Source organism: Pristis pectinata, chromosome 11 (genome assembly GCF_009764475.1).
Source record: "Pristis pectinata isolate sPriPec2 chromosome 11, sPriPec2.1.pri, whole genome shotgun sequence".
Lineage (NCBI taxonomy): Eukaryota > Metazoa > Chordata > Chondrichthyes > Rhinopristiformes > Pristidae > Pristis > Pristis pectinata.
The window spans coordinates 13,150,480-13,178,023 of NC_067415.1; the positions used below are offsets into that span (position 1 = coordinate 13,150,480).

Consider the following 27,544-nt stretch of genomic DNA (forward strand, 5'->3'; position numbering starts at 1 on the left):
CCCACCCCGCCAATCACAGCACGGTTGCCCACGTTCGCCAATCACAGCACGGTTGCCCACGTTCGCCAATCACAGCACGGTTGCCCACGTTCGCCAATCACAGCACGGTTGCCCACGTTCGCCAATCACAGCACGGTTGCCCACGTTCGCCAATCACAGCACGGTTGCCCACGTTCGCCAATCACCGCGCATCGACTCTCAGTCTCGCCAATCACAGCGCGGAAAGTTCTTCTCGCCAATCACAGCGCGGAAAGTTCTTCTCGCCAATCACAGCGCGGAAAGTTCTTCTCGCCAATCACAGCGCGGAAAGTTCTTCTCGCCAATCACAGCGCGGAAAGTTCTTCTCGCCAATCACAGCCGATCGACTCTCAACCCCGCCAATCACAGCCGATCGACTCTCAACCCCGCCAATCACAGCCGATCGACTCTCAACCCCGCCAATCACAGCGCGGAAGGTTCTTCTCGCCAATCACCGAGCCGCGAATTTCAGATTCGCCAATCATAAGACCGCAACTTGTACCCACCAATCCCCGCATACCGATGCTCGAATTCACCAATCACAACATGAAATATAAAAAAAATCTGCAGATGCTGGAAGTCTGAAACAAAAACAGGACGCATTGGATACACTCAGCGGGTCAGACAGCCTCGGAGGAGAGAGAAACCGAGTTAACGTTTCAGGTCAATTACCTTTCATCAGAAACTGAAACGTTAACTTATGGCCTGACCCACTGAGTGTTAAACATTTTGTTTTGGTTTTGCTGAGTATCTTGTAACCACCAATCATCACGATTCAAATCTCGGCGGCATCAATAAATATTCATACAAATCAACCACCGCATGGCAAATGTTCATCAATTGTAACACACCTGTTCCCGCCCACTCAGTCTGATACAATGAGATGGAGTCTGACCTCACGATCTACCTTGTTGTGACCTTGCACCTTATTGCACTGCACTTTCTCTGTAGCTGTGACACTTTACGCTGTACTGTTATTGCTTCTACCTGTACTACATCAATGCACTCTGTACTAACTTGATGTAACTGCACTGTGTAATGAATTGACCTGTACGATCGGTATGCAAGACAAATTTTTAACTGTACCTCGGTACAAGTGACAAAAATAAACCAATACCAATAAACAAGCTAGAAACATATTCTGAGCAATCACAGCGTTACGAATCTTTCTTCACCAATCACGACAAGGCAATGCCCATCCCCAATTACAGCCCACAAAATCTCAGTTCCCTTCCTCTCACTGCAGAACCAATCACAGCTCGGGAACTCATGCCGTCCAATTAACGCTGCCCAAACCTCCGGCATGGCCAATCACAACATTGTTCACTTTCATCAATGACAGCGGTGTAGTATATGATTTAACCAATCTTACTGTGGTCCTGCTCTTCCCTTCTCCAAGTATTTAAATAGGTGCAATTTGCACCAATCGTTATCCTATATTGCAATATTGATACAACTGAATCATCGCGGTATTTTTTAAGCTGGCCAGTCACACTCTCCCCATTCAAACAAACACTAACGCTGAGAGCCAACCATTGCTAATGATAATGGTAGATTTTCGCAGTCGATTACTAAATACTTCAGACTAATTTATTACTTCCGAATCGATTGGTTTTGTAGCAGTCCCGAATTAGCCAAAATCGACGCAAAACCTTGCGGTTTGGACACAGCAGTCGCACTGCAGTTAACACAGGAGGGCTAATCAAAGGATAACCATCTTATTTTCTATTTGGAGCAACAAATAATCTGCTGGAGTAACTCAGCAGATCGTGCAGCATCTGTCAGGGAAAGGGAATTGTCGACGTTTCAGGTCAGCACAGAGCTTGCCTTTATTTTCCATCTGTAACTTGTTACAGCGATTCAACCAATCACAGATCAGACCAGGGACCATTGTGGCCAATCGGATAAAGGACTCCCAACTCCATTCCAGCCCGCACAGCCCACCGGAAGTATCAACACGCCAATCGATGATAAGCTTTCTTTCCGATTCACCAATCACAGCACAGTACAACCGGAATCACAGGTTCACCAATCAGAGACAGGCTTCCATTCGGATTCACCAATCACGGGGCAGTACTGTCCCTGCCCCGGCCAGGGCTCAGGGGAATGCCAGTGACTGAATGTGCAACGTGAAAAGGGTAACAAGCGCTGGGGGGCTGAAGAGCGGTGTTAACATTAATATTATGATAAGTTTTCTTTCATTTATAAATATTGTTCTTAAATCGAGGCATATGTGTGATTAATTACACCACCCTCAATTAGTAATTAAGAATTGATGAAGTGTGTATGGTTTAATATTATAGCTGGGGTGAGAATTTGATAGGACCTGCTTGTGTTTTGGCACCTAAGCCACATGGTCTTTCCAGCAATAATGCCTCTGAACGTCTGCCTCTCTTTCTTTACCTTAGCTGTGCCAGGTGGTTCTGGAGAGAGAACCATCATGTAGGATGATGTAAATAATGTTTAATGCTGTTTTTTTTCTTCTAATGCTTTAATCAATTGGTTCTGCCCCTTTAAAAGGAGATTGTTTTTGGCTGACGACCCTGGTGCATGGTGATGTTTCCTTTATTTATAAAGGAAAGACTTGCATTTATATAGTACCTCTCTCAGGATGTCCTTAAACTTTACTTTAATTTTCACAGTCGTTGTAATGTCAGAAATTATAGACAATTTGAAACAATTAGGGAGCATCTATTCAGGCGACTCTATTCCAGATGGAAGGTGTAATCCACCAGGGGAATTCCCCAGAACACAAACTTCAAAATTGATCACAAAAATGAATGTTGCATGGTCATGTAATACAGAACGATAAAAAATAATTGTGGACACCAGTGTTCTTCTTTGAAGTAGTTTAATAGAATTGTTAAAATCTACCATAAATGGAATCTAGGGTGTTGGCTTAACCTTGTGAAATGCCCTAGCTTTCAACAATTCGGCACTCCATTATTTCTGCCTTGGAGATTTTAGTTCTTTATTTTGCATACATTGAATGGGACTTGAATATTCTGACTAAGATATGAATGCTTCCAACTGAGCCAGAGAGCAAAGGAACTGCAAATGTTCCTGAAACTACACTGCTCTGTGTACAACTGGTTTGAATTTAGTGGGCATGTGCTTAGAATTTCCTGCTTAGTCAGAGGAGCAATGGCTAAGGAAAAGTGCATTATGGTGTTGAATCTCTTTAAGGGATCCAGAGAGACGAAGGTCTTGGAGTAAGGCAATTGGCCCCTTAGGCCTGTTCCACCATTCATTCTGATCATAGCTGACCTTCAACACATTTCCCTGAACTATCTAGATATCCCTTGATTGTTTATATATTAAGAAATCTATCAATTTCTGTTTTGACTGAGCTTCTCCATCCTTCCAGGATAGAGAGCTCCAAAGATTTGTCATCTGGGTGAAAAAAGTTTCTCCTAATTTCATTCCACAATGGTCTACCCTTTATTTTTATGTTGCGACTACTAATTCTCAAGTCCTTAGCTTAGGGAAACGTCCTCCCTGTAATTGATTAGTATCTGCCCTGTCGAGCCCCTTAAGTACTTTGTATGTTTCAATGAGATCACCTAATATTCTTCTAATCTGTACAAAGCAGAGGTATAACCTACTCAATCTCCCTTCATATAATAGATCTCCCATCTCAAGAAACAGACTGGTGAATTTTTGCTGTATTTCCTCTAATAGCAAGCATATCCTTTTTCAGGTAACAGAGACAAAATTATACACAATACTCCATGTATGGTCAACATGTCATTTGCCTTCCTTATTTCCTGCTGCATCTGCATGAGGTTTCAGTGACTTATGTAGAACACTGACATGATTTTCAATAAGAACATTCTTTCGCCATTTAAAAATTACCAAGAGGGAAGAAAGCCACAGTGAAAAAAGGAAAGATTTTGTTATAATTTAAACTTTCTTCTGCATTTTTTTCTTAAGCAATCACTGCAAAAGTAGAAGAAAATGGCAGATGTGAATCAGGATAAACATGAGAAAAGATGATTTACATGGTATTGGGGTAGGAAGCAAGAGGCATGACTCTAAACATTGAGGGATATCTAGAGAGTGTGTCTGGGCTTCCTAAACAAGGCCTCAAGATAGCTTTATTCTCATTGCAACCTGGTAATTTGACCAAAAATCCCTTCTGTCACTAATTTAAAAAGATCTCTTCAGCCAATCTCTTAAGTAAAATCACTGCCTTATGAACTGAAGCTTTTATTAAAATTCAATGATATGCTATAAGATTAAGAATTATTCATTACTTCAGTTCTTCTTGTTGACTATTGCACTAGTTTCCTATCACTCCCTTGCCTATCCTTAATGTCACCAACCTTCAAACTAAAGCTGTTCAGGTAAAAACCAAATAATCAGAAGTATAACAAAAAACAAGAATTAATTGTGTCAGTTCCAGTACAGTTACAAGAATTGGTCATGGTAAGAATTTTCAAGAAGCGATGAAGACATTAAGGGGTCAAGAAAAGAATAATAGAGTTTATCATGGAACAATAAAAGAATAATAGAGTTTAAGTGATTCTTGGGAGAGAGTCTATTCTTAACTCTCCCCTCTCACACTCTTCCATCCCAGGTATCTCAGATTAAAATATGAAAGCTGCCATGTATATCCTTCATTAATAAGGAGTCCAAAATCATTGGTGAGTTTGATGTGAACAGTAACATAAACAGTTGTTTGTCATGCCTTGGCCGAAGGGCCTGAATTGTGCTGTAGGTTTTTCTATGTTTCTATGCTACATTGTCAATTTTCCTGAGGTGGGAGTTTTATTATATAATTTGATATTAAAAGATAATTGGTGGATCCTGGCTAGTTTGCCAATTAAAGATGACATGCTATACCTTGCAGTGTAGCTGGGAGAGAAAAAATTTTAATCCTTTTTCACCTCATGAACAGATTTTTTAAATTCTCATTTGCTGTTTGTGGAAGCATGCAAATTGACAGTCACATTTCCTACTTCAAAAGTACTTCAAATGGCTGTAAAGTGCTTGGGGACCTTTTGAAGTGAATTTTATTCATTCCTAGGATGAGGCATCATTGGAAAGGTCAGCATTTATTGCATATACCAAACTTCACTTAACAAGGTGATGGTGAGTTGCTGTTTTTAAACTAATGGTTTAGTACAAAGAGCAATTGCTTGCTGAATCATCTCAGAGAACAAATAGAGCCTGGATTCACATACAAGCCTGGCAAGAAAAGACAACAAATTTCTTTCCCTGACACAATAGAGGACCAAATGAGAATCTCGTAATTATTCATGTTCACCATGACTGAGATTTAGGGAGTCCCTCTGGGTGGTTCCTATACAAGCCCTTAGTTTGCAGTTTCTTAGAGGAAGTAATCTGTATCGATTGTTATTCAGCTGGTGCATTTATTGTGAAAGAAATGTTGCCTTGCATTTGTGCATTTGAGAACTTGTTCATTGAAAGAGGTCTGTATTTTTTTTTAACTTTCCTGTGGTGGGAGTTTTATTATATAAACTTTAGGTCAAAATTGTATCTATTTTAAACTTATAGAGGGATATTAGTTGATATGCAATGTTTTATTTCAGAGCATATTTAAATATTGAGTTAATATATGCATCTTTCAGTAAGTCAACAAAAAATTTTATTGAGACACCTGAACTCTCATTTACCCCACAAGAGATGAGAGATCCTCTTACTATTCTTCCTATTCCTACATCCCTACCCCATTAACTAGTCAGACCATAAGACGCAGGAGCAGAATTAGGCCATTCGGCCCATCGAGTCTGCTCCGCCATTTGTCATGGCTGATCTATTTTTCCCTCTCAACCCCATTCTCCTGCCTTCTCCCCGTAACCTTTGATGCCCTTACTAATCAAGAACCTATCAACCTCTGCTTTAAATATACCCAATGACTTGGCCTCCACAGCCCTCTGTGGCATGCTGCTCCCATTTTCTCCTCCATCTTGTTCCCTCATTGAGATTTAATTTGCTTTTAAATCAATTTTTAAATAATCAAATTAGAATGATAGGGTAACTTCCAGCTTCCATCTCTCATTGGTATTAGAAAGTAGATCCTTTGAAATAAATGAAATCAATATAGGTATGTTCTGGCAACAAGACACGGACAGAAATAATTGATTAATATGGACTGAATTCATATCAGAAAGCCACTTAAAATTGGCCTCCGTAATGTACTCCAGGAGGTTTAAAGATGTTGATAATTGAGTGTAATGATGGACAATTGTTCAATCACTGTCTTAACAAATACAACATACCATTCTAATTTTGTAAAATAAAGAAAATATAAATTTAAGGGAACTGAAATAATATAGTGCTTAAGACACAAATAAGATCACATACTAAGCCTCCTCAATTTACCTGAAAACTTCCTTCTGCGAGTTTCAGACTAGTTTCAGTGGGGTATTTTAGGAAAGTCCCATCCTTGCAACTACAACTGTGATTAGTTCCAACATAAGCTTTGTCATAATTATTTACCAGTGGTGAATTCTGGAAGGTGAATTCCAACCATTGACTGTGCTCAGAAAGAGTACAGACTGACTATTTTAGATACCATTGAATGAACCCTCAGAATATAGCCATGCTTTTATGGTGTCTTGGCTCAGATATCAGATTCTATATCCTTTGCATGTCCTCAATTTCATTTTGTGTTTTATGTGAAAGATAAGCAGTTTTCTAATATATATACATTCTTTCTCCCAATAATTACCTATTTTTTAAATAAAGTTATAATGTGGAAATATGGTGATTATCCTTAACTCAAGCAGTATTCCTAATCTCATGTTCCCCCCACCCCCATTATAATGTGCCCATTCTGTTGCCACGTCTAGCACTCCTGTTTCCTTTGTAACCGATAAGTGTTGGTATGGTGCCTAATTTGATCACCTACTCTTGTAGTGCATCCACTAGCCTCACAATCCTATCTGTTTCTTTTAAAAAAAAATCTCACTTGCAGTTTATCAAAAACTTCTGTGCATTAGCCATGGCTCAGTTGTATTCTCTCACTTTGGCCATTGTTCTTAATTTGTTCTTAACAAATGTTCGTCATTTGTTCTTAAGTAGGACCATGACGTCAAGTTTATAGGGTTGCAATGAAGACAGGGATGCCTGATTGGTCTGATCTGGGCTTGAAAGTTCCTTTCAAACTGGTGACAGCTGTCCCATGAATCACTAGCCACAAGTCTGTGAATCAGAAGGTTGCAAATTAATGACCCATTTCAGAAACTCGAGCACAACTGTTTTTAGGCTTTCGCTCAATTGGTGCAGAACAGAGGGAAAGCTGTAGTGTCAGATGTATTGTCTTTTGGGTGAGATATTAAACTTCGTCCCTTTCTGGTCTTCGGTGAATATGTCAGATTGCTTGTTACTTTCTCAATGAAGGCCAATGCTTTATTGGAATTCAGCCCTCAATCAACATCTCAAAACACCCTGGACTATCTGGTCTTCTCATATAGTTGTCTGTGGGAGTTTGCTGTGTCCAATTTGGCAGCTGCATTTCCTACATCACAACAACAACACTCTAGAACATCTCAAGAGTATGAAGCAACCATACAAATGGCAGCTTTATTTGCTCTCTGTTGTGTCTTCTACTTACATCCCCTCATTTTAAACCTTACAATCAGTAGCCACAAATTTTTTCTACAATTGTTTTCCTACACCATCATATTTTTAAACAACACAGCAAATGACCAGTAGTGTAGTGGTTAAGTTACTGGGCTAGTAGTCAGAGTTGTAATCCATTGATACAGAGACATGAACACAAGCAATAGGAGCAGAAGTAGGCCCATCGAGCCTGCTCCACCATTCAATAAGATCATGGCTGATCTGGCCGTGGACTCAGCTCCATCTACCTGCCCTTTCCCCATAACCTTTAATTCCCTTACTATGCAAAAATCTATCAAACTGTGTCTTAACTATATTAAATGAGCCTCTACTGCTTCCCTGGGCAGAGAATTCCACAGTTTCACTACCCTCTGGGAAAAGCAATTCCTTCTTATCTCCATTTGTATCCTACCATGGCAACCGGGGAATTTAAATTGGAGTAATTAAATCTCAGATTAATGACAATTATCTTAATGGTGGCCTTGAAACTACCAAATTGTTGTATCTGGGCCTAATGATGTCATTCAGTGAAGGAAATGTGCCACATATTCCTAGTCTGGCCTATATCTGATATCAGACTCACCAATGAGGTTGACTGTAACTTCTACAGATTAAGGGCGCTAAGGGATGAAAAATAAATGTCAATATTGTCAGCAATGTACATATCTTGTGAACAATTACATTTTAAAAAATCCATCACATCTTTCATGTCACCCAACTTTCCCCCTTTTTATAGTAAATTCATATTTTACTATGATCAATGTTTTGTATTCATTGACTTTTTTGCCTCCTATTTCTTTTTTATTATCAATAATTATCTGTACAGTACACCTAAATCTGAAAATTAGGGTAAGTACGTGGAACTATGACGTGGTGGCCGTTACAGAGACTTGGCTGTTGCAAGGGCAGGAATGGCTGCTGGATATTCCGGGGTTTAGATATTTCAAAAGGGACAGGGACGGAGCTAAAAGAGATGGGGGAGTGGCTTTGCTGATCAGGGACAGTGTCACAGCTGTAGAAAGGGAGGATGTCCTGGAGGAATCGTCCACTGAGTCAGTGTGGGTGGAAGTCAGAAACAGGAAGAGAGAGATCACTCTATTGGGAGTATTCTACAGACCCCCAATAGCAGCAGAGATGCTGAGGAGCAGATTGGGAGGCAGATTTTGGAGAGGTGCAAAAATAACAGGGTTGTTGTCATGGGTGATTTCAACTTCCCGAATATTGATTGGCACCTCCTTCGTGTAAAGGGGATAGATGGGACTGAGTGTGTTTGGTGTGTACAGGAAGGATTCCTGACACAGTATGTGGACAGGTCGACTAGAGAGGCCATACTGGACCTGGTACCAAGCAATGAGCCTGATCAGGTTTCAGATCTCATGGTGGGAGAGCATTTTGGAGATAGTGACCATAACTCACTGACCTTTACCATAGCCTTGGAGAAAGATAGGAGTAGACAATATTGGAAAGTATTTAACTGGGGGAGGGGGAATTATGATGCTTTTAGGCAGGAACCTGGGACCGTAAATTGGGAACAGATGTTCTTGGGGAAGTGCACAGTGAAAATGTGGAGGTTGTTTAAGTAACACTTGCATGGGGCTCTGGATAGGTTTGTGCCATTGAGGCAGGGTAAGGATGGTAGAGTGAAGGAACCGTGGTTGACATGAGGTGTAGAATATCTCGTCAAGAGGAAGAAAGAAGCATACCTGAGGTTTAGAAAGCATGGATCAGACAGGGCTCTGGAGAATTACAAGGTAGCCAGGAGGGAGATTAAGAATGGACATAGGAGAGCTGGAAGGAGGCATGAGAAGTCCTTGGCGAGTAGGATCAAGGAAAACCCTAAGGCATTCTACACGTATGTGAAGAATAGGAAGGTGACTAGAATGAGGGTAGGACCAATCAGAGATAAAAGAGGAAACATGTGCCTGGAGTCGGAAGAGGTAGGGGAGGTCCTTAATGAATACTTTGCTTTAGTATTCACCAGAAAGAGAGACCTTGACGTTTGTGAGGATGGCGTACGACAGACTGATATGCTGGGGCATGTCGATGTGAGGAAAGAGGATGTGCTGGAACTATTGAAAAACATTAGGATAGATAAATCACCAGGGCCATATGGGATATATCCAAGGTTATTATGGGAAGCTAGGGAAGAGATTGCTGTGCCTTTGACGATGATCTTTGCGTCCTCACTGGTCACAGGAGTAGTGCCAGATGATCGGAAGGTGGCAAATGTTGTTCCTTTGTTTAAGAAAGGGAGTAGGGATAACCCTGGGAATTACAGACCAATGAGTCTTACTTCAGTGGTGGGCAAATTACTGGAGAAGATTCTTAGAAACAGGATCTATGGGCATTTAGAGAAGCATAGGCTGATTAGGGACAGTCAGCATGGCTTTGTGAGGGGCAGGTCATGCCTCATGAGCTTGATTGAATTCTTTGAGGATGTGACACAAAGCACATTGATGAAGGTAGAGCAGTGGATGTGATGTACATGGATTTTAGTAAGGCATTTGATAAGGTTCCTCATGGAAGGCTCATTCAGAAAGTCAGGAGGCCTGGGATCCAGGGAAACTTGGCTGTGTGGATTCAGAATTGGCTCGCCCACAGAAGACAGAGGGTGGTTGCAGATGGAGCATATTCTGACTGGAGGTCGGTGACCAGTGGTGTTCCGCAGGGATCTGTTCCGGGACCCCTGCTCTTTGTGATTTTTATAAATGACTTGGATGAGGATGTGGAAGGGTGGGTTAGTAAGTTTGCTGATGATACAAAGGTTGGTGGTGTTGTGGATAGTGTAGAACGTTGCTGTAGATTACAACATGATATTGATAGAATGCAGAGCTGGGCTGAGAAATGGCAGATGGAGTTCAACCCGGATAAGTGTGAAGTGATACACTTCAGGAGATCAAATTCAAAGGTAGAATACAAGGTTAATGGCAGGATTCTTAGCAGTGTGGAGGAACAGAGGGTTCTTGGGGTCCATGTCCATAGACCCTGCAAGGTTGCTACGCAGGTCGATAGAGTTGTTAAGAAGGCATATGGAGTGTTGGCCTTCATTAATCGGGATATTGAGTTCAAGAGCCGTGAGGTGATGTTGCAGCTCGATAGAACTCTGGTCAGACCACACTTGGAGTATTGTGTTCAGTTTTGGTCACCTCATTATAATAAGGATGTGGAAGCTTTAGAGAGGGTGAAGTAGAGATTTACCAGGATGTTGCCTGGATTGGAGAGCATGTCTTATGAGGATAGGTTGAGCGAGCTTGGGCTTTTCTCTTTGGAGAGAAGGAGGATGAGAGGTGACTTGATGGAGGTGTACAAGATGATAAGAGGCATAGATTGAGTGGACAGTCAGAGACTTTTTCCCAGGGTGACGATAGCTAACACGAGGGGATATAATTTTAAGGTGAGTGGAGGAAGGTATTAAAGGGGATGTCAAGGGTAAGTTTTTTTTACACAGAGTGGTGGCTGTGTGGAACACACTGCCTGCAGAGGTTGTGGGGGCAGATACATTAGGGACATTTAAGAGACTCTTAGATAGACACATGAATGATAGAGAGATGCGGGGCTATGTGGAAGGGAATGGTTAGATAGATCTTAGAGCAGGATAAAATGTCGGCACAACATTGTGGGCCGAAGGGCCTGTAGTGTGCTGTAGTGTTCTATGTTCTATATCACTCACATTAGAAGTGTAAACAGTTAATTACAGGTACCTTGCTGGGTTCAAACTGTTTGCTCCATTTGGCTGAAAATCAACATTTGGTAATTCCAAAATGCCTTGAGACAGGGAATGAAAGGCATTAACAAGGCAAGTCTTTCTCTCTGAGTCATTGAAACAAAAACAATAATGCTGAGGCAGTATCTCCCATGCCAGTTACATTTAAACTCTAGGACATCCTCGTGTTAAAAGCATTATGTTCTAATTTGCAGCTTTCCCCTCCCAAAGATCTGTAGAATGTTCTTTCCTATTTCCAATCTTAATTGTGCTTAATTCCTACTTTCCTAACTTGTTTTTAGTCTAATCCCAAACTTTTCCAATATTCTTGCAAAAACATGTCCCCTGCATTTTCTGCTATTTGCCACATTTGTCACCTCTTCAAACAACTCTACTCCAGTCAGCAAGGGGACTGAGCTTCCTGTTCCCTGTCACTTTAACTCTCCATCCAACTCTGACCTTTCTGTCTTTGGTCCTACGTTGTCTAAATAAAGCACACAGAACAACTCATTTTCTGACTTGGCACAGCAGTCTTCAAGACTCAGCACCAGATTCAACTGTTTCAGTAATTCAGTAATTCCAGTCTCTTTGATATTTCCAACATACATTTTTCCCCTTCTGTTCTGTTGAGTCCAAGTTTAAAAGTCTTAGCCTCGGTTAGAAACACATTGAACACCCTCCATATTTCTATGACCTCCTCTTATCCAACAGACCTTCAAAAACAGCAACCCTGTCATTTTTCATCCCACCCACCCCACCCTACCCTACCCTACCCTACCTCCTACCACTATAGTCCATGCATATCAGAATTCCCCATATCATCATTTTCTCACCACTATTTTAAACCGACCTCAGTTTTAGAATCATTCCAATATTTATTTTCTCTCAATTTTTGCCTGCAAATGGTCATGTAGTGTCTTAATCTATATTGAAGGCAAGTTCTGGAAATGGATTTTTACATATTATAGTTAAAACTCCGGTTATGCCGCATCTGGAGTATTGCATTCAATTCTGGTCACCCCACATTCGGAAGGATGTGGAGACTTTGGAGAGGGTGCAGAAGAAGTTTACCAGGATACATCCTGGATTAGAGGGCATGTGCTACGCTGGACAGACATGGGTTGTTCTCTCTGGAGCGGTGGAGGGTGAGGGGAGACCTGATGGAAGTTTATAAGATTATGAGAGGCACAGATAGAGTAGACAGCTGATACCTTTATCCCGGGTTTGAAATGTCTAATACTGGAGGGCATGCATTTAAGATGAGAGGGGGTGAGTTCAAAGGAGATGTGCGGGGCAAGTTTTTCCCCCCACAGAGAATGGTGGGTGCCTAGAAATGCACTGCCAGGGGTGTGTGTGGTGGAGGCTGACACAATAGAGGTGTTTAAGAGGCTCTTAGGTAGGCATGTGTGCAGAGAATGGAGGAATACGGACATTGTGTCAGTAGAAGGGATGAGTTTAGTTAGACATTTAATTCCTGGTTTAATTAGTTTAGCACAACATCATGGGCCAAAGGGCCTGTTCCTGTGCTGTACTGTTCTATGTTAAAACATTTTTTTGATGAAAGGCCATGAACTTGAAACTCCAATTCTGCTGCTCTCTCCAGAGATGCTGCCTGAACCCCCTACTTTCCATTTTCAATTTAAAATTTCCAGTACCTGAAATTTAGCTTAAAACGAGTTTCAAACTACTACTGAAGTTTCAAATAACTACTAAACTCTAGGATTTAATAAAAGCAGAAAACCCTGTAAATAATCAGCAGGTTAGGCAGCATCAATGGAGAACTGGGAGAAGTTAGAAAACAAGTATGTTTTAAGTTGCAGAGAAGGTCCAAAGAACAAAGGACTCCAGGATTGCTGATAGCACAGTGAGTAGAGATTTGCCCTCGAAGAATTAAAAAATTACATCAGCAAGAAGCAATTACCATTTGGAGTCTTTGTAATAGTGTACAGAAGTGTAAAATCAGTTAAATCACAGTGGACTGCAAAATTCAGTAAACGATGTGATAAAGATACTGCACGTTAGGTAAATAAATATAAATCAGGATAAGCATTTCCTTTTTAAGTGTGAGGCGGGGTTTGTGCTAAATGGTTTCTCCTGCTTGCTTTCCCCGCCCCTTCTCTCCGATCCTACGCAGTTTTGACACTGTCTGAATCCCAGAGGTTACACATACAGACCGGCTCGGGAAGCAATGGAGCTCGCAAGGTGCAGCAGCCACGATTCGGGGTGTCAGATCCTCGGCACCAAGAAGCCGCTGCTCGTCGTCCTCTGGCTGTTGGGCGTCTTGGTCTGGCGATGCGGGGCAGACAGCGCCATGGAGGAGATCACCACCGAGAAAGAGGCGGAAGAAAGCCACCGGCAAGACAGCGCTAACCTCCTGCTTTTCATTCTATTGCTTACACTCACCATCCTCACCATATGGCTGTTCAAACACCGCCGCTTTCGTTTCCTCCATGAGACTGGCTTGGCGATGATATATGGTAAGGACACAAAATAATGAATCATTGTAACAGTCTTAGTATTTGCAACATGGCCCCATTGTGGTTGTATAAATATTGCAACAATACAGTTGCAAAAAAAATCACGTATTAAATTTCAACTGTATCCATTTGGTTGCTGCTCCTAATGTCATGTTGCCATTTTAATCTATTTTTGTGTGTGAATTAGACTGAAACTGAGTCTAAAACCTAACCTTGGCTGAGGGTCTTGGTGCTGCATGGTTTCCATGGGCCCTGATTGGTCGGTTTGGTCTCGGCCGTCGCTCTGATTCGTCAGCTGGCAAACGTCAATCATCCACGCGTGCCTCGCCGGGTCCACGTTCCCTGTTAAAGATCGCCCGACTGCTGCAACTGCATCATAGTTGCCCAAAGCCACTGAAAATGTGGTCCTCCTCCTTTGTTTATTAATAAAGCGTTTTTTTGGAAATAAATTGATGCAATGTGGGGTCACATCCTTACTTGCTAGCCCGCATTGTCGCATTAATTGCATTTGTTAATGTTTGCAGCAAAAAAAAGGTAAAACCCAACCTATGGCGGATTTAGAACACCCGAACTTTATGGAAATTCTTGTTTTTTTTATGTCTGGTGGTTCCCGTATATTGGCATCACTTGTGAAATACAACGCTACTTCTGGTTGATTGAAAGAGGCCAATGTAGTAGTAGTCGAAAATAAAATTGAATCGCAGATGCTGGGATGTCAAGTGTGAAACAGAAAATGCTGGAAATAGTCAGTAGATCAGCTGCTGAGTATTTCCAGCAATTTCTGTTTTGAATGTCTTATACTAAATCGACCTAGAGCTTGCATTGACAGGAATGCCATTCTGCCTGAAGGGGGGAAAATAACGGTGTTATGTTGGAATATTAGACTGGATAAGCAACACTGAGTTAATACGTGAAAAAAAATTCTGGTCTTGCAGCATATTGGAACAAAGCAGAGAGAGTAGGAATTGCAAAATGTATATTCCGTGACTTCAGTCCCTCCTGTTGATTTAAAATACAGTACCAAAGAAAATCCTAGTAGTAACAGCAGAGTCCCCAGTACTGAAGGGGAAAAGGTGGGTACACCTTTCAAGCAGAAATCCTCAGGAGGGGATTGCATTAAGTGCAATTGGTAACATTCTTTTGGTTCAGTGAATTGTGGGCTGGGAATCCAGAACTTGATCTTGGAGGCTAGACTGCTGTATATAAGGAGTGTATTGTCTGAGATGGGTTTTTTTTTCAGGTGACAGGTTAAACCAAAATCATCTGAACTTGTTCAGGTAGAGCTGAAAGATTTAATGACAGTACATTTTAAAAAAAACCTCGGAAAATTATCCCAATTTCATGGCCGATGTGCCTCCACAATCTTAACTACAAATAAAGTAGATGGACAGGCTACTTGTCTCATAAGTTGCAATGCTTTCTCACATATTGAATTAGAATTTTTTGGAATACACTGTTAATGTGTGAAATGTTTTGAGATCTTCAAGTGCAATGTGGCACTCTAAATATGAGTATTTTATTTGGACTATGTTTCTGATCTGCCACCTCTGGTCCCCACACCCACCCCATCACCATGCCTCAAATCCTGACTGAATCATGTTGTGAAGATAGTTTTCTTGGTTGCCAATGTTGATTGATTTCTGGGGAGGTTGGTGGGGGGCAACGGGTAGACATAAAGTTAATCTATATTTGTAAGATGCAGTTGGTGGAGTGAAAGGATAACTTGAGAATATGAGTTCAACTAAGCTAGAATTTGAATAAAATGAGGCACTTTGGATCAAGGCACATTTGCTCTTGCAGCAGATCTAGATTGGGACGGTACTTCCAGAGTGTCAGCAAGTGATGGGTTCAGTGACCCCTTTCCGTACCATAAAAATCCCAGTGTTACAGACCAGCAACAATAGAAACACACCAAGTAATGTATAAATGTTGGAAACTATTTAATTAATAACTACTTATGATAATAAGAAAAGTAAAAAGTTAGATATTAAGCATTAACCCCAAAACTAAACTCAGTGTGTATGTGGCAAATTCCCAAACCCCAAGTCTAGGAATAGTTCTCAAAGTTCAGTTCAGCAAGTCATAAGGTGAAATGTGAGCAAAGGCTTTTGCAAAACCACTGTTGACTGAAGAGAAAATGTAGTGAGAAATTACAAAATCCACATGTTCCACGATGGAACCCATACAACACCTCAATCACTGATGATCTCCATTCCTTCGTTTCGAAGTATCTGCCACCCTGAAGGCATTCGATACGTGGCTGCCCACAGAAATACCTGTTTCCCACTACAGGTTAATGACAAAATGGACTCCACTTGTTTGCTCCAGAAATCCATACGTGGATTGTAGTGACAGACACAGCTATTGTTCTTCATCCATTGTTACGGGGACCAGCAGTCAGTGTCTGTCTGTCTCTCTCGCTCTCTCGCTCTCTCGCTCTCTCTCTTCCCCCCCCCCCCCCCTCAACTCACTGACTCACTTAGCAAAACCGTCAGCATGTTGTAATCTTCTTGCTGTCTTGATGACACTCACACTCTACTACTCTACTATCCAGGTGCCTTAAAGGGCCATTCACCAAATAGCAACCTGGCTCATAACACCAGCATTCCATTCTTTGATAATATTTTTAAATGTATATTTGAAGTGATAAATTTGTACAGAATGTCATCTTCCTTGTGAGTTGGGATGCATACATATTTTGAACGATTAAAAATTGGGCCACAGGCCAGCTTTGCATTCCTGTTCCACTAAAAGTTGTACTATGTAATCTCAAAGGATGTGCTGCTCCTGTGTGCAACTGCATAACAGGTGCATGTGATGTACCTCTGCAGCAAACAGACTAAGCAATTGTTCAGCTGGAAACAATATATTGTCATTATACCAGAACTTCTATTGATTTTTGAAAGGCATTTATTTCTTTTACACTTAAAAGTTGCCTTATCTTCCCAAGGAGTGCATTTTTTTTTAGTTTTATCTTTATAATTATTTGTATTTCAAGAATTGGGAGTAGATATGCACCTTATTATACCCTGGCTCTTGATTGGTTAATGATTTAATGCCATTTTTGTCTGTCACTGCACTTTGAGTTGTCTGGGAAATAATGCCATGTAGAGGTGATTCTATTTGGGTGTAATGGTCCTATTTTCTCTTCTCTCCTACTTTCTTCCAGGAAAGTGGGAGAGCTACTTCATGTGTTTCTCTGGCATTACTCACATTGAGTTGGAGGTGGCAGTATGTCTTTTTCAAAAAAAGAATAATTTTGGTAACCAATTTCAAGAGGTCCCAATGCTCTCAGAGAAAATGTGCTATGTTCAAAGCTTTAATGTTGTAAAATAAGGGTATAAGCAATATACCTTTTTTTATTTTAAAAACAAATCTAAGTCTTTGCAAATTTGAATTATTCTGCGTACTTCAAATGGTAGTTTTATGTGGGTCAGGTGACAGAATTAACAAGTTAGAAATGTGTGGAATTGAAATTTTTGAAATTGTATTTAATATTGTTTTGTATCTATAAAGGCCAAGTGCAGAAGAAAGGAATAAGAAATGTTGCATTTAAAAAGGAATAGTCTTCTGTTGGCACTCTGGAAATGAGGTTTGTTTGGATTTAGTTGATCTGCCTGTGGTCTGCCACTCATTGACTTCCACATAGTCCTGTGAAATAAATTGACCTGCTGAGAGTTGTTTTTTTTTTGTTTGGAATAAAAGTTACTCTGATTCAGCAGAGAAGCGTGGTGTAGCTTGTACAGTACATTGATTTACAATTCAATTTTAACAAATTTGTTGCATTGCTCATTTCTCCCTTTCTGATAAGAAATTCTTTAACCTACCCACCCAAGTATTTCCTCTGGCTTGGAGTCTGTTTTTGTCTGATATGCTTTAATATGATTTGCCATTGTTAAAGATCCTACACTTGGGTATTGCTAGTTGTTGAAGGAAGTGAATGTGGAGTTTGGTATAGGGTTTGATATAATCTTTCAGTCTTTCCTGGATGTGCTGCCAGAATAGTGGTGAAAAGCAAATGTAATGCCCTTGTTCAGCAAAGTGTGCAAGGCAAATCTAGTAGACAGTGGTCAGCTAGTTTAACCTGGGTGACAGGAAGCTTTTGGAAACTATAGTTGTGAAATCCTAGTTCAGCCAAACTGGATGAAGGTAGACAGTGATGCTTCTCAGGCGTGGAGGGAGATTGATGATGGCGTTACCCAGTGGAGGGAGGGGGGTAGACAGTAGTGTGAACTGGGGATTGGAGCGGGGAGGGGTAAGTGAGATAGATGGTAGTATTTTCTAGAGGTGGATAAGGGGAATGGATAGTGGTGTTACTGCGGGTAAAAGTGGCTCTTTGCTCAAACCATTGCTATTTTTGAAAAATTAGTGTATAACCATATGGAGTAAATTTTCAAATCAGCAGAGGAGCTTGGTGTGTAATAGACAGGGGTGTTTACCAGCGCTGGGGTTTAAAGGAACAAAGTAGAGGAGGTGAAATGTGTGAATCTGACCCTTACAGATACCTGACATCTGTTGAAAGTGGAGGGGAAGAAGCTATATATGAAATAAAACACAGAACATGTTGGAAATATACAGCAAACCAGGTAGAATTTGTGCAGAGAGATACCAAGTTAATATTTCAGGACAATAATCCATCGTCAGATGTTGTATCTGTTAACATTAAAGGAACCTGGATCTAGCAGGTTGTTTTGCAGGTTTTTCATAAATGTATGTAGATCAATATTCTTGCTGTCAGTCATGAAAACTTCCAGAAATTACTTCAGAAAATCATTTTCTTAATGCACGCTTTGGGATGATCTTGAAGAACCTGAAAAATGAGTTGATTCTTGGCAAAGTAATGGCAACAACTTTAAGCCGCTTTAATGTAGTAAAATGATTCATGGAGTTTGTTTGCCAGACAAAATATACACATATGAGGAGCAAGAGAGTAGCTAGAATAAGGTTGGCCCACTTGAGGATAGTGGGGGGAATTTGTGCGTGGAGACAGAGGAAGTGGTCCTTAATGAGTACTTTGCATTTGTAAACATGGAGAAGGACATGGGCGATGGTGAGGTTAGGGAGGGACGTGTTGATATTCCAGGGCATGTCAATATTGAGGAGGAGGAGGAGGTGTTGAATGTCTTGGAACAACATTAAGGTGGATATGTCCCTGGGGCCTGATGAAATCCATCCCAGGATACTGAGAGAGTCAAGGGAGGAGATCGCTGGAGGCTTGACAGAAATCTTTTTGCCCTTAAGCCACAGGTGAGGTCCCAGAAGACTGGAGAATAGCCAACATTGTCCCTTTGTTTAGTGGTGGGGAAATTATTGGAGAAGATTCTCAAAGAGAGAACTTGCATTTGGAAAAGCATGAACATCTTGGGGAAAGTTAGCATGGCTTTGTGCAGGGGAGGTCCTGTCTTACAAATTTGAGTTTTTTTTTGTGGAAGTGATTGCGGGTAGGGAAGTGGATGTTGTCTACGTAAACTTCAATAAACCATTTGGCAAGGTCCCTTATGATAGGCTGGTCCAGATTAAGTCGCACAGGATCCATGGTGAGTTGCTAAGTTGGATACAAAATTAGCTTGGTTATAGATGACAGAGGGTCGTGGTGGACGGGTGTTTCTCTGACTGGATGTCTTTGACCATTGGTGTTCCCCAAGGGTCAGTGCTGGGTCCTCTTGTTTGTGACATATGTAAATGACCTGGGTGAAAATGCGGGTGGTCTGAGTAGCCAGTTTGCAGACTACACAAAAACTGGCAGAGCTGTGGATAGTGAAGAAGGCTGTCAGAAGGATACAGAAGGATGTAGATCAGTTGGAAACTTGGGTGGAGAAATAACAGACTGAGTTTAATCTGGATGAATGTGAGGTGATGTATTTTGGGAGGTCAAATGCAAGAGGAAAGTATACAGTAAATGGCCGGACCCTTGGGAGAATTGATATACAGAGGGATCCTGGAGTCCAAGCCCATAACTCCCTGAAAGGGCCGTGCAAGTGGATAGTGTGGTAAAGAAGGTAGACAGCTCACTTGCCTTCAACGATTGGGGCGTTGAGTATAAAAGTCAGGAAGTCACCTTATAGCCTAATGGCATGAACATTGGAATTCTCCCACGTTAAGTAAACCAAACCACCCCCCCACACCCCGACACCATGCCTCTTCTCTTCTTCCCTTTCCTCACCTATCTCTCTTTTCCTCACCAATTTTTTTTCCTCTAGTCGCCTACCTTCATACCTCATATCTTTTGACCCATCCCCTGGTGGATCTGCTCTCCCCTCCTCCCCCACATCTGCCCATAACTATCTCTTACCTGCATCTACCAATTACCAACTTGCTCCCACCTCGCCTCCCCCTTTTGTCCACCTATTATTGCTCCCTGCCCCCCCTGCCCCCTGCTATATATTGGGCTTCCCCTTTTCCTATCTTCGGTCCTGAACATTGACCATCTACTTTTCTCCATGGATGCTACCTGGCCTGCTGAGTTCCTCCAGCATCTGCTTTTTTTTCATGCAGCTGTATAAACTTTGGTTGGCCACGTTTGGAGTATTGTTTGCAGTTCTGGTCGTCACACTATCGGAAGGATGTGGAGGGTTTGGAGAGGCTGTAGGAGAGGTTCAGCAGGATGTTGCCAAGATTCAAGTGTATTAACAATAAGTAGAAGTTGGACATATTTGGATTGTGAGTGTCAGAAGAGTAGCAATCTGAAAGCAGGGTATAAAATTATGAAAGGCATAGGGTAAATAGAGTATTTTCTCAGGATGGAAATGTCAAAGACTTGAGGGCATCGGTTTAAGGTGAGAGGGGGAAAGTTTAAAGGAGATTTACAAGGCAAGTTTTTTTTTATTCCCCCACAGAGCAATAGGTGCCTGGAATGTGCTGCTGGGGGACGTGGTAGAAGCAGATATGATAGTGAAGTTAAGGAGGCATTTGGACAGGCACATGTACAAACAGGGAAGAGGGATACAGACCAACTGAAACCAGGTGGGATTAGTTTAGATTGGCATTGTGGTCAATGCAGATATGGTGGGCTGAAGGGCTTGTTCCTCTGCTGTGCTGTCCTGTGTTCTAAAATTTTAACCCAATGAGGTATTAGGACAAATAACCAAACACTACTGAAGATGTAGGTTGTAAAGAACTGCTTAGTGAAGGTGAGGGAATGGATACAAATGTGCATCGAGGCTGCAGAAGGCACAGCCACCACTGGTGGGATGATGGAAATCGTGTGAAGGTTGGAGTGTAGAAATCTTGTACGATTACAGGTAGTTTTACTAAAGCACCATGGCTAGGTTCCTAAAAAAAACCCTATGTTATAGAAATTCATGTTATGACAGAACAAACTGCAGTTGCCTGCAAAGCACAGATTTAAACAGGTTTTCCTGATTGCGACTGTGCTATAACTAATGTGGTCCGAGTCATGCAAGTAGTATTCCCTAATCCATCAATCATGTTATAACCAATTCGCCTAATGGAAATGAGTGTTATAGCAGAACTACTTGTATATTGGTGAAGGGAATGGTGAGGTCATGGAGTGATTTTTTTTTTCTCTGCCATCATCATAAGCACTAGCCTCCTACCCATCTCCACCCTCCCTCAGCTCATCTGTTGAAAACCCCATTTAAGCCTTTGTGTTGGAATTGTCTAGACAAATCCAACACAGTGATGCTTTTGTTCTACTTGTCTCCCTGTGGAACAGTGTCTTGATTTTTAAAATTGTGTTCTTGATTTTTAAATCCCTTTATGGCTTTACATCTCCCTCCTCTATAATCTCCAGCCTACAACTCCCTGCTATTCCAATTTTTGATCATCCCCATGTTTTTAATCCCTCTCCACTGGTGTCGATTTTTCTTGTGCCAACGCCCCAATGTTTGAATGCTTCTTAAATCATCTCATTCTACCAGGTCTCAACTGCTGTGTATGGGTGGCTGCCAAATTTCGTTGCTTCATTAAATTACCCTGTGATATAAATTCAGAGGTATTAATGTCACCTAAGAAAAGTATTTTGCCCAATTTGTGGGATTTTCTAATCAGCAATAACTAATTAGTTTTCACTTAACCATTGTGTCAGTATATATTAAAAATCCCAGAAAGCCCCAATTATCTTGAGTTGTGAATTTGACCATTATGACAATATTGTGTGTGTGTGTGTCCACACTTGAGGAATGTGCATCTGTGTGAGTATCTAATAATAATGAATAGTTTATAATTTTTTAAAATAACTTCACCTTTCTTGTCCCATCTGTAGCTAAATAATATTTCTGCTTGAGTGATTCCAAATAGGATCAAGTAAAGCAGATTTTTTAAAGATGTTTGAAATTCAAATATGAACAAAAATTGCTACCTTCGGTCATATTTGTGCACCTATTTTCTCTTGTTTGACTTTAAAATGAGAATTTAATCTGAATAAAATGAAAGCAAACATATCATATTTTACAAAGGCTCAAACTACCGTGTCATGGCCCTTGCACCTTATTTCTCTACCTGCACTGCACTTTCTCTGTAACTGTAACACTAAATAAGATATCTTTATCAGTCACATGTACATCGAAACACACAGTGAAATGCATCTTTTGTGTAGAGTGTTCTGGGGGCAGCCCGCAAGTGTCGCCATGCTTCCGGTGCCAACATGGCACACCCACAGCTTCCTAACCGTACTGCATTTTGTTAGTGTTTTTCCTTTCCACTACCTCAATGTACTTGTGTTTGGATGGCATGCAAAAGTTTTTCAGGGTACCTTCGTACACGTAACAATAATAAACCAATTACCAGTTGGAGACTGGATTGAAAAACTGGACTGAATGAACAATACTGCTGTAACCCAGACTAAGAATTGCTGCCTTTTAACCGGGTAATAGGAGTGAGGGGAAAAAAGTGCCTGAGCTTGTTAGAGAGGGCAAAGCCTCAAAACAAAGCACTGCTTAAGATTTTGAGCTGATTTTACAGTTTTCATTGTGCCATTTTTAAATGTCTGTTTGTTTTGATTCCCAGTTTTCATTTGGTGGAAGAATGTTGATAGTTTTGTTAAAATGATCAAATCCATGGTTCATGTTGGGTTCTCTCAGCCAGGACTGACAATTTCCATTAGTGCACAGTTGATCCATGTTCTGTGCTCTGAGTTCACATGCCACTTACCTTGTCTGTCCTGGAGCTCTCTTACTTTTGAGATGTTGTGATAGAAGAGTTGTTGTTAGCGCTTGTTATACACCAGGAAGTGTGAACATATGCAAAGCTTTTAAAATGGATTTTGTCATTTGGATAATGCCATTGGTGAGCAAGAGCCACCAATGAAGGAATAAATCTGCTTCAGAAGTCCTGTATAAAATTTACTCTTGGGCTTGTTTATCTACAAAAGCAAATGACATGGTTCTCTTGGAAGCTGGGATTGTCTCTGCTGATCTTTTACTTAGTGTAGGTTAACCACCAATTGAGTTGAAGGGTTGGTGCAGCAGGGAATGCATTAGATGAGTATTACACTGATTTGATAGAAACTGGAACTCCAAGTGTTTTGATTCTCCACTACAGTTTTAGAAGAAATTCATGTGTGTGGTTTGGGAAAAGAAAACAGGAATAAGAAGCAAACTAAAAAGAATTATCAAAGCTTACAGATGATGCAGGAAGTTACAATTCCTATAACTTTCGAAAACGTCTGAATTGGGTTTGCTATAATGTTCGTAGAGAAAAAAATATTGTTAATTGAAGATTATTTACACTTGTAACAATACCCTTGGGAACAAGAGATTATTGTGCACTCTCACTTTCTCAGCCGCCCAGTCTTCTTCCCAGGATGGTGGTCACTGAATATAGAAAACTTCACTGCTGGAGTCCCTACGGTAATTGTTTTGCCTGGAGTTCTTAGTTTGTTTTTAAGTACATTTGAGTACAACTCAGAATATTTTATGAACATGAACTGTGACAGGTTGAGGGTGAAAAGAGAAGGTTGCATTTCTTTGTATTTTTAATCTGCCTGTTGACCAATCCTGTTTTCCCTAGCAGTTTGAATGGACAAAAGGAACTGTGCATTCAAAGAGCAGGTCTGTGACTAATAAAGGCATCCCATCCCATCAAGTACAACATTGACTGGGAACGCTCTGGAATGTGAAAGGTGCTATATAAATGCATGTTTTCATTTCTGATAGTACCTACTCTGCATTTTAGCCCTTTACTGTGGTTTCCCCTTTTAAAATAAGTTCCTGTGTTAGAATGCAAGGTGAGTACCAACACTGTCTCAGCTGTCCAGTTGCCACTGCACCCATGTGGCACTGACATTCTAACCCAGAATAGGTCTGCAGGTGATCTTCTTGACACAATTTCCTAGTCTCGGGTGGTCTGTGAAATGGAAGTTCTGATGTGGAAAATCTGTCAAATGGTGCTCACTCGGGATAACGTGATGGTGGTTCAATCACAAAGGTTACAGGTACAAGAGGTTTCAATAATATTGAGGTGATTTTTGGTTGGAAAGTTCAGAAAAAAAAAAGATTAATTTAAGCAATACCCCTGGGAATGTCCAGAACTGCCCCAGTTCCTCAAAAGGAGTAGCTTGTGACTACTTTGGCATTTTATAATGGGAAGTGTACTTTTACAAACAGGAGGGACTTTCATTCCAATGTTGGAACCTCTGCTCTGAGTGACCTTTTTATTAAAAGCATGATGTCATGCAATTCAAGGGGTAGAGTTTCTGCCAGTTTGGGATCATTTGTTTTGTGCAATTTTTCAGGACAGTGGGAAGGACCATAAAATTATCTACTCACCAGATGTAAATGTTGCATATAGCAATTTTCTTCCAATTGTTGCCACTTCAAGAAGTTTTTGAAATTCCACTCATTTCCTTTAGCACACAGCCAATTGTAGCTTGTCTTAAAATTATCTTTAAGATGCTCCATGATATTCAATTGGTTGAAAAAATCACTTGTTTAATGATTTAAGCCATTTTCTGGAAAGCACTAGAAGTGACATCTGTCACTTTAAAATTCTGGTCATGTACAGGCAGACAACTAGAAAGTTAAACTTGTGGTTAAGCTCATTTCAGCTGAATTAATCTAACTGTACCATGTCACCATTGGTAAATGATATTTTAAATGCACAAAAAAGCCTTTTTGGATTTTATTGTTTGGTCCCTGGAGTATTTATATGTTTATACTACAAATTGAAATTCAACAGATTAAAAGAGCAACCAATTCCCTTACTGAGATCAAAAAAAAAACACTTGCCTCTGAAGCAAGCTTTAAATTGCCAGTATCCTGATGTTCTTTATCTTCAAGTGTAACAATGAGCTTTGCTGAACCATCACTTCGGAGATTTAGCTATGGTCCCACAACCTTGGTCTCCATTGCACATTGGAAGCTTTAGTAAAGAATTTCTGTAGGCTTTTACGGTATTATTCTGGGGAAACTATCTACTAATATTGTGATATTGCAACAGGGTATTTGATGGACCATTCAGTTATTCATCCCTTGACTATTTAAATTTTACCTTGTAAAATTCATCCCTTTACCTTTTTAAATGCAGGAGGCCATTTGAAACATACTTCCCTGTTCTCCAGCCTTTTTTCGCTATGTGTAAGTGTACAGGTGTCATTTTCCAGTAACTTGGAAAACCTACACCTTCAAAGCTATCCAGTTTCTTGACTGGCTAGGGCTGGACGTTTTAACGAAGATGCTGTTTGACTCTCATAAATATTGCACAGAATGCAGATGCTTCGCTGAAACTGTGCAGAACCTGGACAGACGAAGGAACAAATCTGAGAGTTAATGGAACTAAACACTTGGAGGGGGAGATTTTAAACATTTCCATTTGTAGGTATCTGTTAATGTAGCATAAATCTCCCAGGAGCATTACCAGTGGGGGGGGGGGGGTTGGAAATGATGCTAAGTTATTGGGGGAAGAGGTTTGGCGAAAATGGTGGTGATTCAGAGAGGGAATTCCAGAGGTTTAGGCCTTGGCAATTGGAAGAACAGACACTGTTGGTGGTCCACTTGAAATCGGACACTCAAGAGGCCAGGAAATGGAGCAGCACAGATACCCTGGAATTGTATAGCACGGAAGCAGGCCCTTCGGCCTATGAAGTCAGTGTCGACTATCAAGCACTCATTTAAACTATTTCTACATTTTATCACACTTTATTCTCTCTTATTCTCCCCACATTCCTACCAAGGGCTGTCCATGCTTCCTTTTTCCCCCCCCACCCCCCAGATTCTACCATTCACTTAAATGGTAAGGGCTGTTTACAATGGCCAATTAACCTACCAATGAACATGTCCTTGGGATGTCAGAGGAAATGGGAGCACCTTGAAGAAACCAGTGTAGTCACAGGGAGAACATGCGAACTCCACACAATCATCACTGGTGGTCAGGATTGAACCCAGTCTACTAGCTGCACAAGTGTGATATCTGGATGGTTGTATGGTTAGAGGAGAATACCATTCTGGGGCAGCGTGAGAGATCACTGGAAAGGAGGATGGATTTTTTAAATTCGTAGTATTGCTTTATAGGGACCTTTTGTTCTGACATTGCTTCTGGCAATACTTTTCTGTCCAAATTGTTAACTGAAGTGAGCACAATAATGTGACTGGTGTTGTATCTGAGGGATACAGTAAATTACACAAAATCACTGAGCCACCATGTTAAATTATGATTTCTTTTAAGTTTTACACTAAATAATTCCCTTGTTGTCAAAGGGCATTTATATAGCATCTTTTTCATGTCTGTAGAATGCACCACGGCTGTTGAATTACATTTGAAATCATTGTAAAAATAGCTATTAAATATATCACTGCTGTAATATAGGTAACTGTCAATATGCACACAACAAGGGCCTATAATCAAAAGTGAGCCTTTTAGCAGTTAATCTGCCTCTATTGATTGAGACATTAATATTGACGAGCAAACTGGAAGAATTCTTCTGGTCATCTTCAAAATGTTCCTCAGGATTGTACAAAAAGATGGGGGGGGAAGGGGGTCTCTACTTAATGTCATGACTGCAAGTTGGCATCATTTGGTGAATGCAGTCCTTCAGTGCTGCACTGAAATGTATTTACTTAGTAGGACTTAAATTTAGACTTCTGACTCAAAGAAGGAGTGCCACCAACTTAACCAAGGTAATGGAATGAGTATCTTTGCTGGAATGCTATCAAGATCTTTGACAACTGCTTTTTGAAGTATGGTATCTTAAGTACAGAATTCTTGAGTTACTATTTGTAGCAGAAAGTCCCCAAGAGTTCTTGCTATCTGTTGTGGTTCTGTTACTGTACACAGTAAAGCATTGCTAATGGCAGAATGGTAGACTGAAAAATGTAGGTTCTATTTCTATGGCCAGCCCCTGGCACCTTCCCCCTCTGACAGATAGGGAAACTATCCAGAACAAGTATTCATGCTCCATGTTGTGGATAGCTTTTGGTAAAAGTAATATTACAGATTTAATTGAATAGTAATGTCCCAACTAAAGTAAGTTTGATGTATGGGAATAATAAGTAACAATAGAATGGCTGTACCTGCCCAGCATTCAGTGATGCCACAATTATTTGTGTTGTCAGTGTATATGTACAGCTCTATACTTGATACGGAACATAGAACAAAGGGCTCTCTAGAGCATTAGTTCTTGACTTCTATGCCATAGTAGAGCACGTTTGCAGTGGTGTGTGTGCGTGTACTGACTTTCCTTGTGACCACAAAAGACGTTATGTATTTGTCATCGTGTGGGCTGCAGCAGTTTGCTTATTTGGACCATGGTTTAGGAGTGAATGTTTTACAGCAATGAGGTTTAAAATAAAAGAATTTTCTA

The 27,544-nt window shown here is 40.8% G+C and overlaps 1 protein-coding gene across 2 annotated transcripts in view; it reads left to right on the forward strand.

Moving 5' to 3' along the window:
• Positions 1-4,601: 4,601 nt before the first annotated feature.
• slc9a7 (solute carrier family 9 member 7) overlaps positions 4,602-27,544 on the forward strand; it is a 155,613-nt gene continuing 132,670 nt past the window's right edge. The window contains exons 1-2 of one of the 2 annotated variants that reach the window (XM_052025891.1): positions 4,602-4,664; positions 13,446-13,788. In XM_052025891.1, coding sequence (XP_051881851.1) covers positions 13,500-13,788 — 289 coding nt within the window. In that variant the 5' untranslated portion in view covers positions 4,602-4,664; positions 13,446-13,499. Of the gene's footprint in view, positions 4,665-13,370; positions 13,789-27,544 lie in introns of those variants that run through there. The other variant, XM_052025892.1, reaches the window with a different exon arrangement.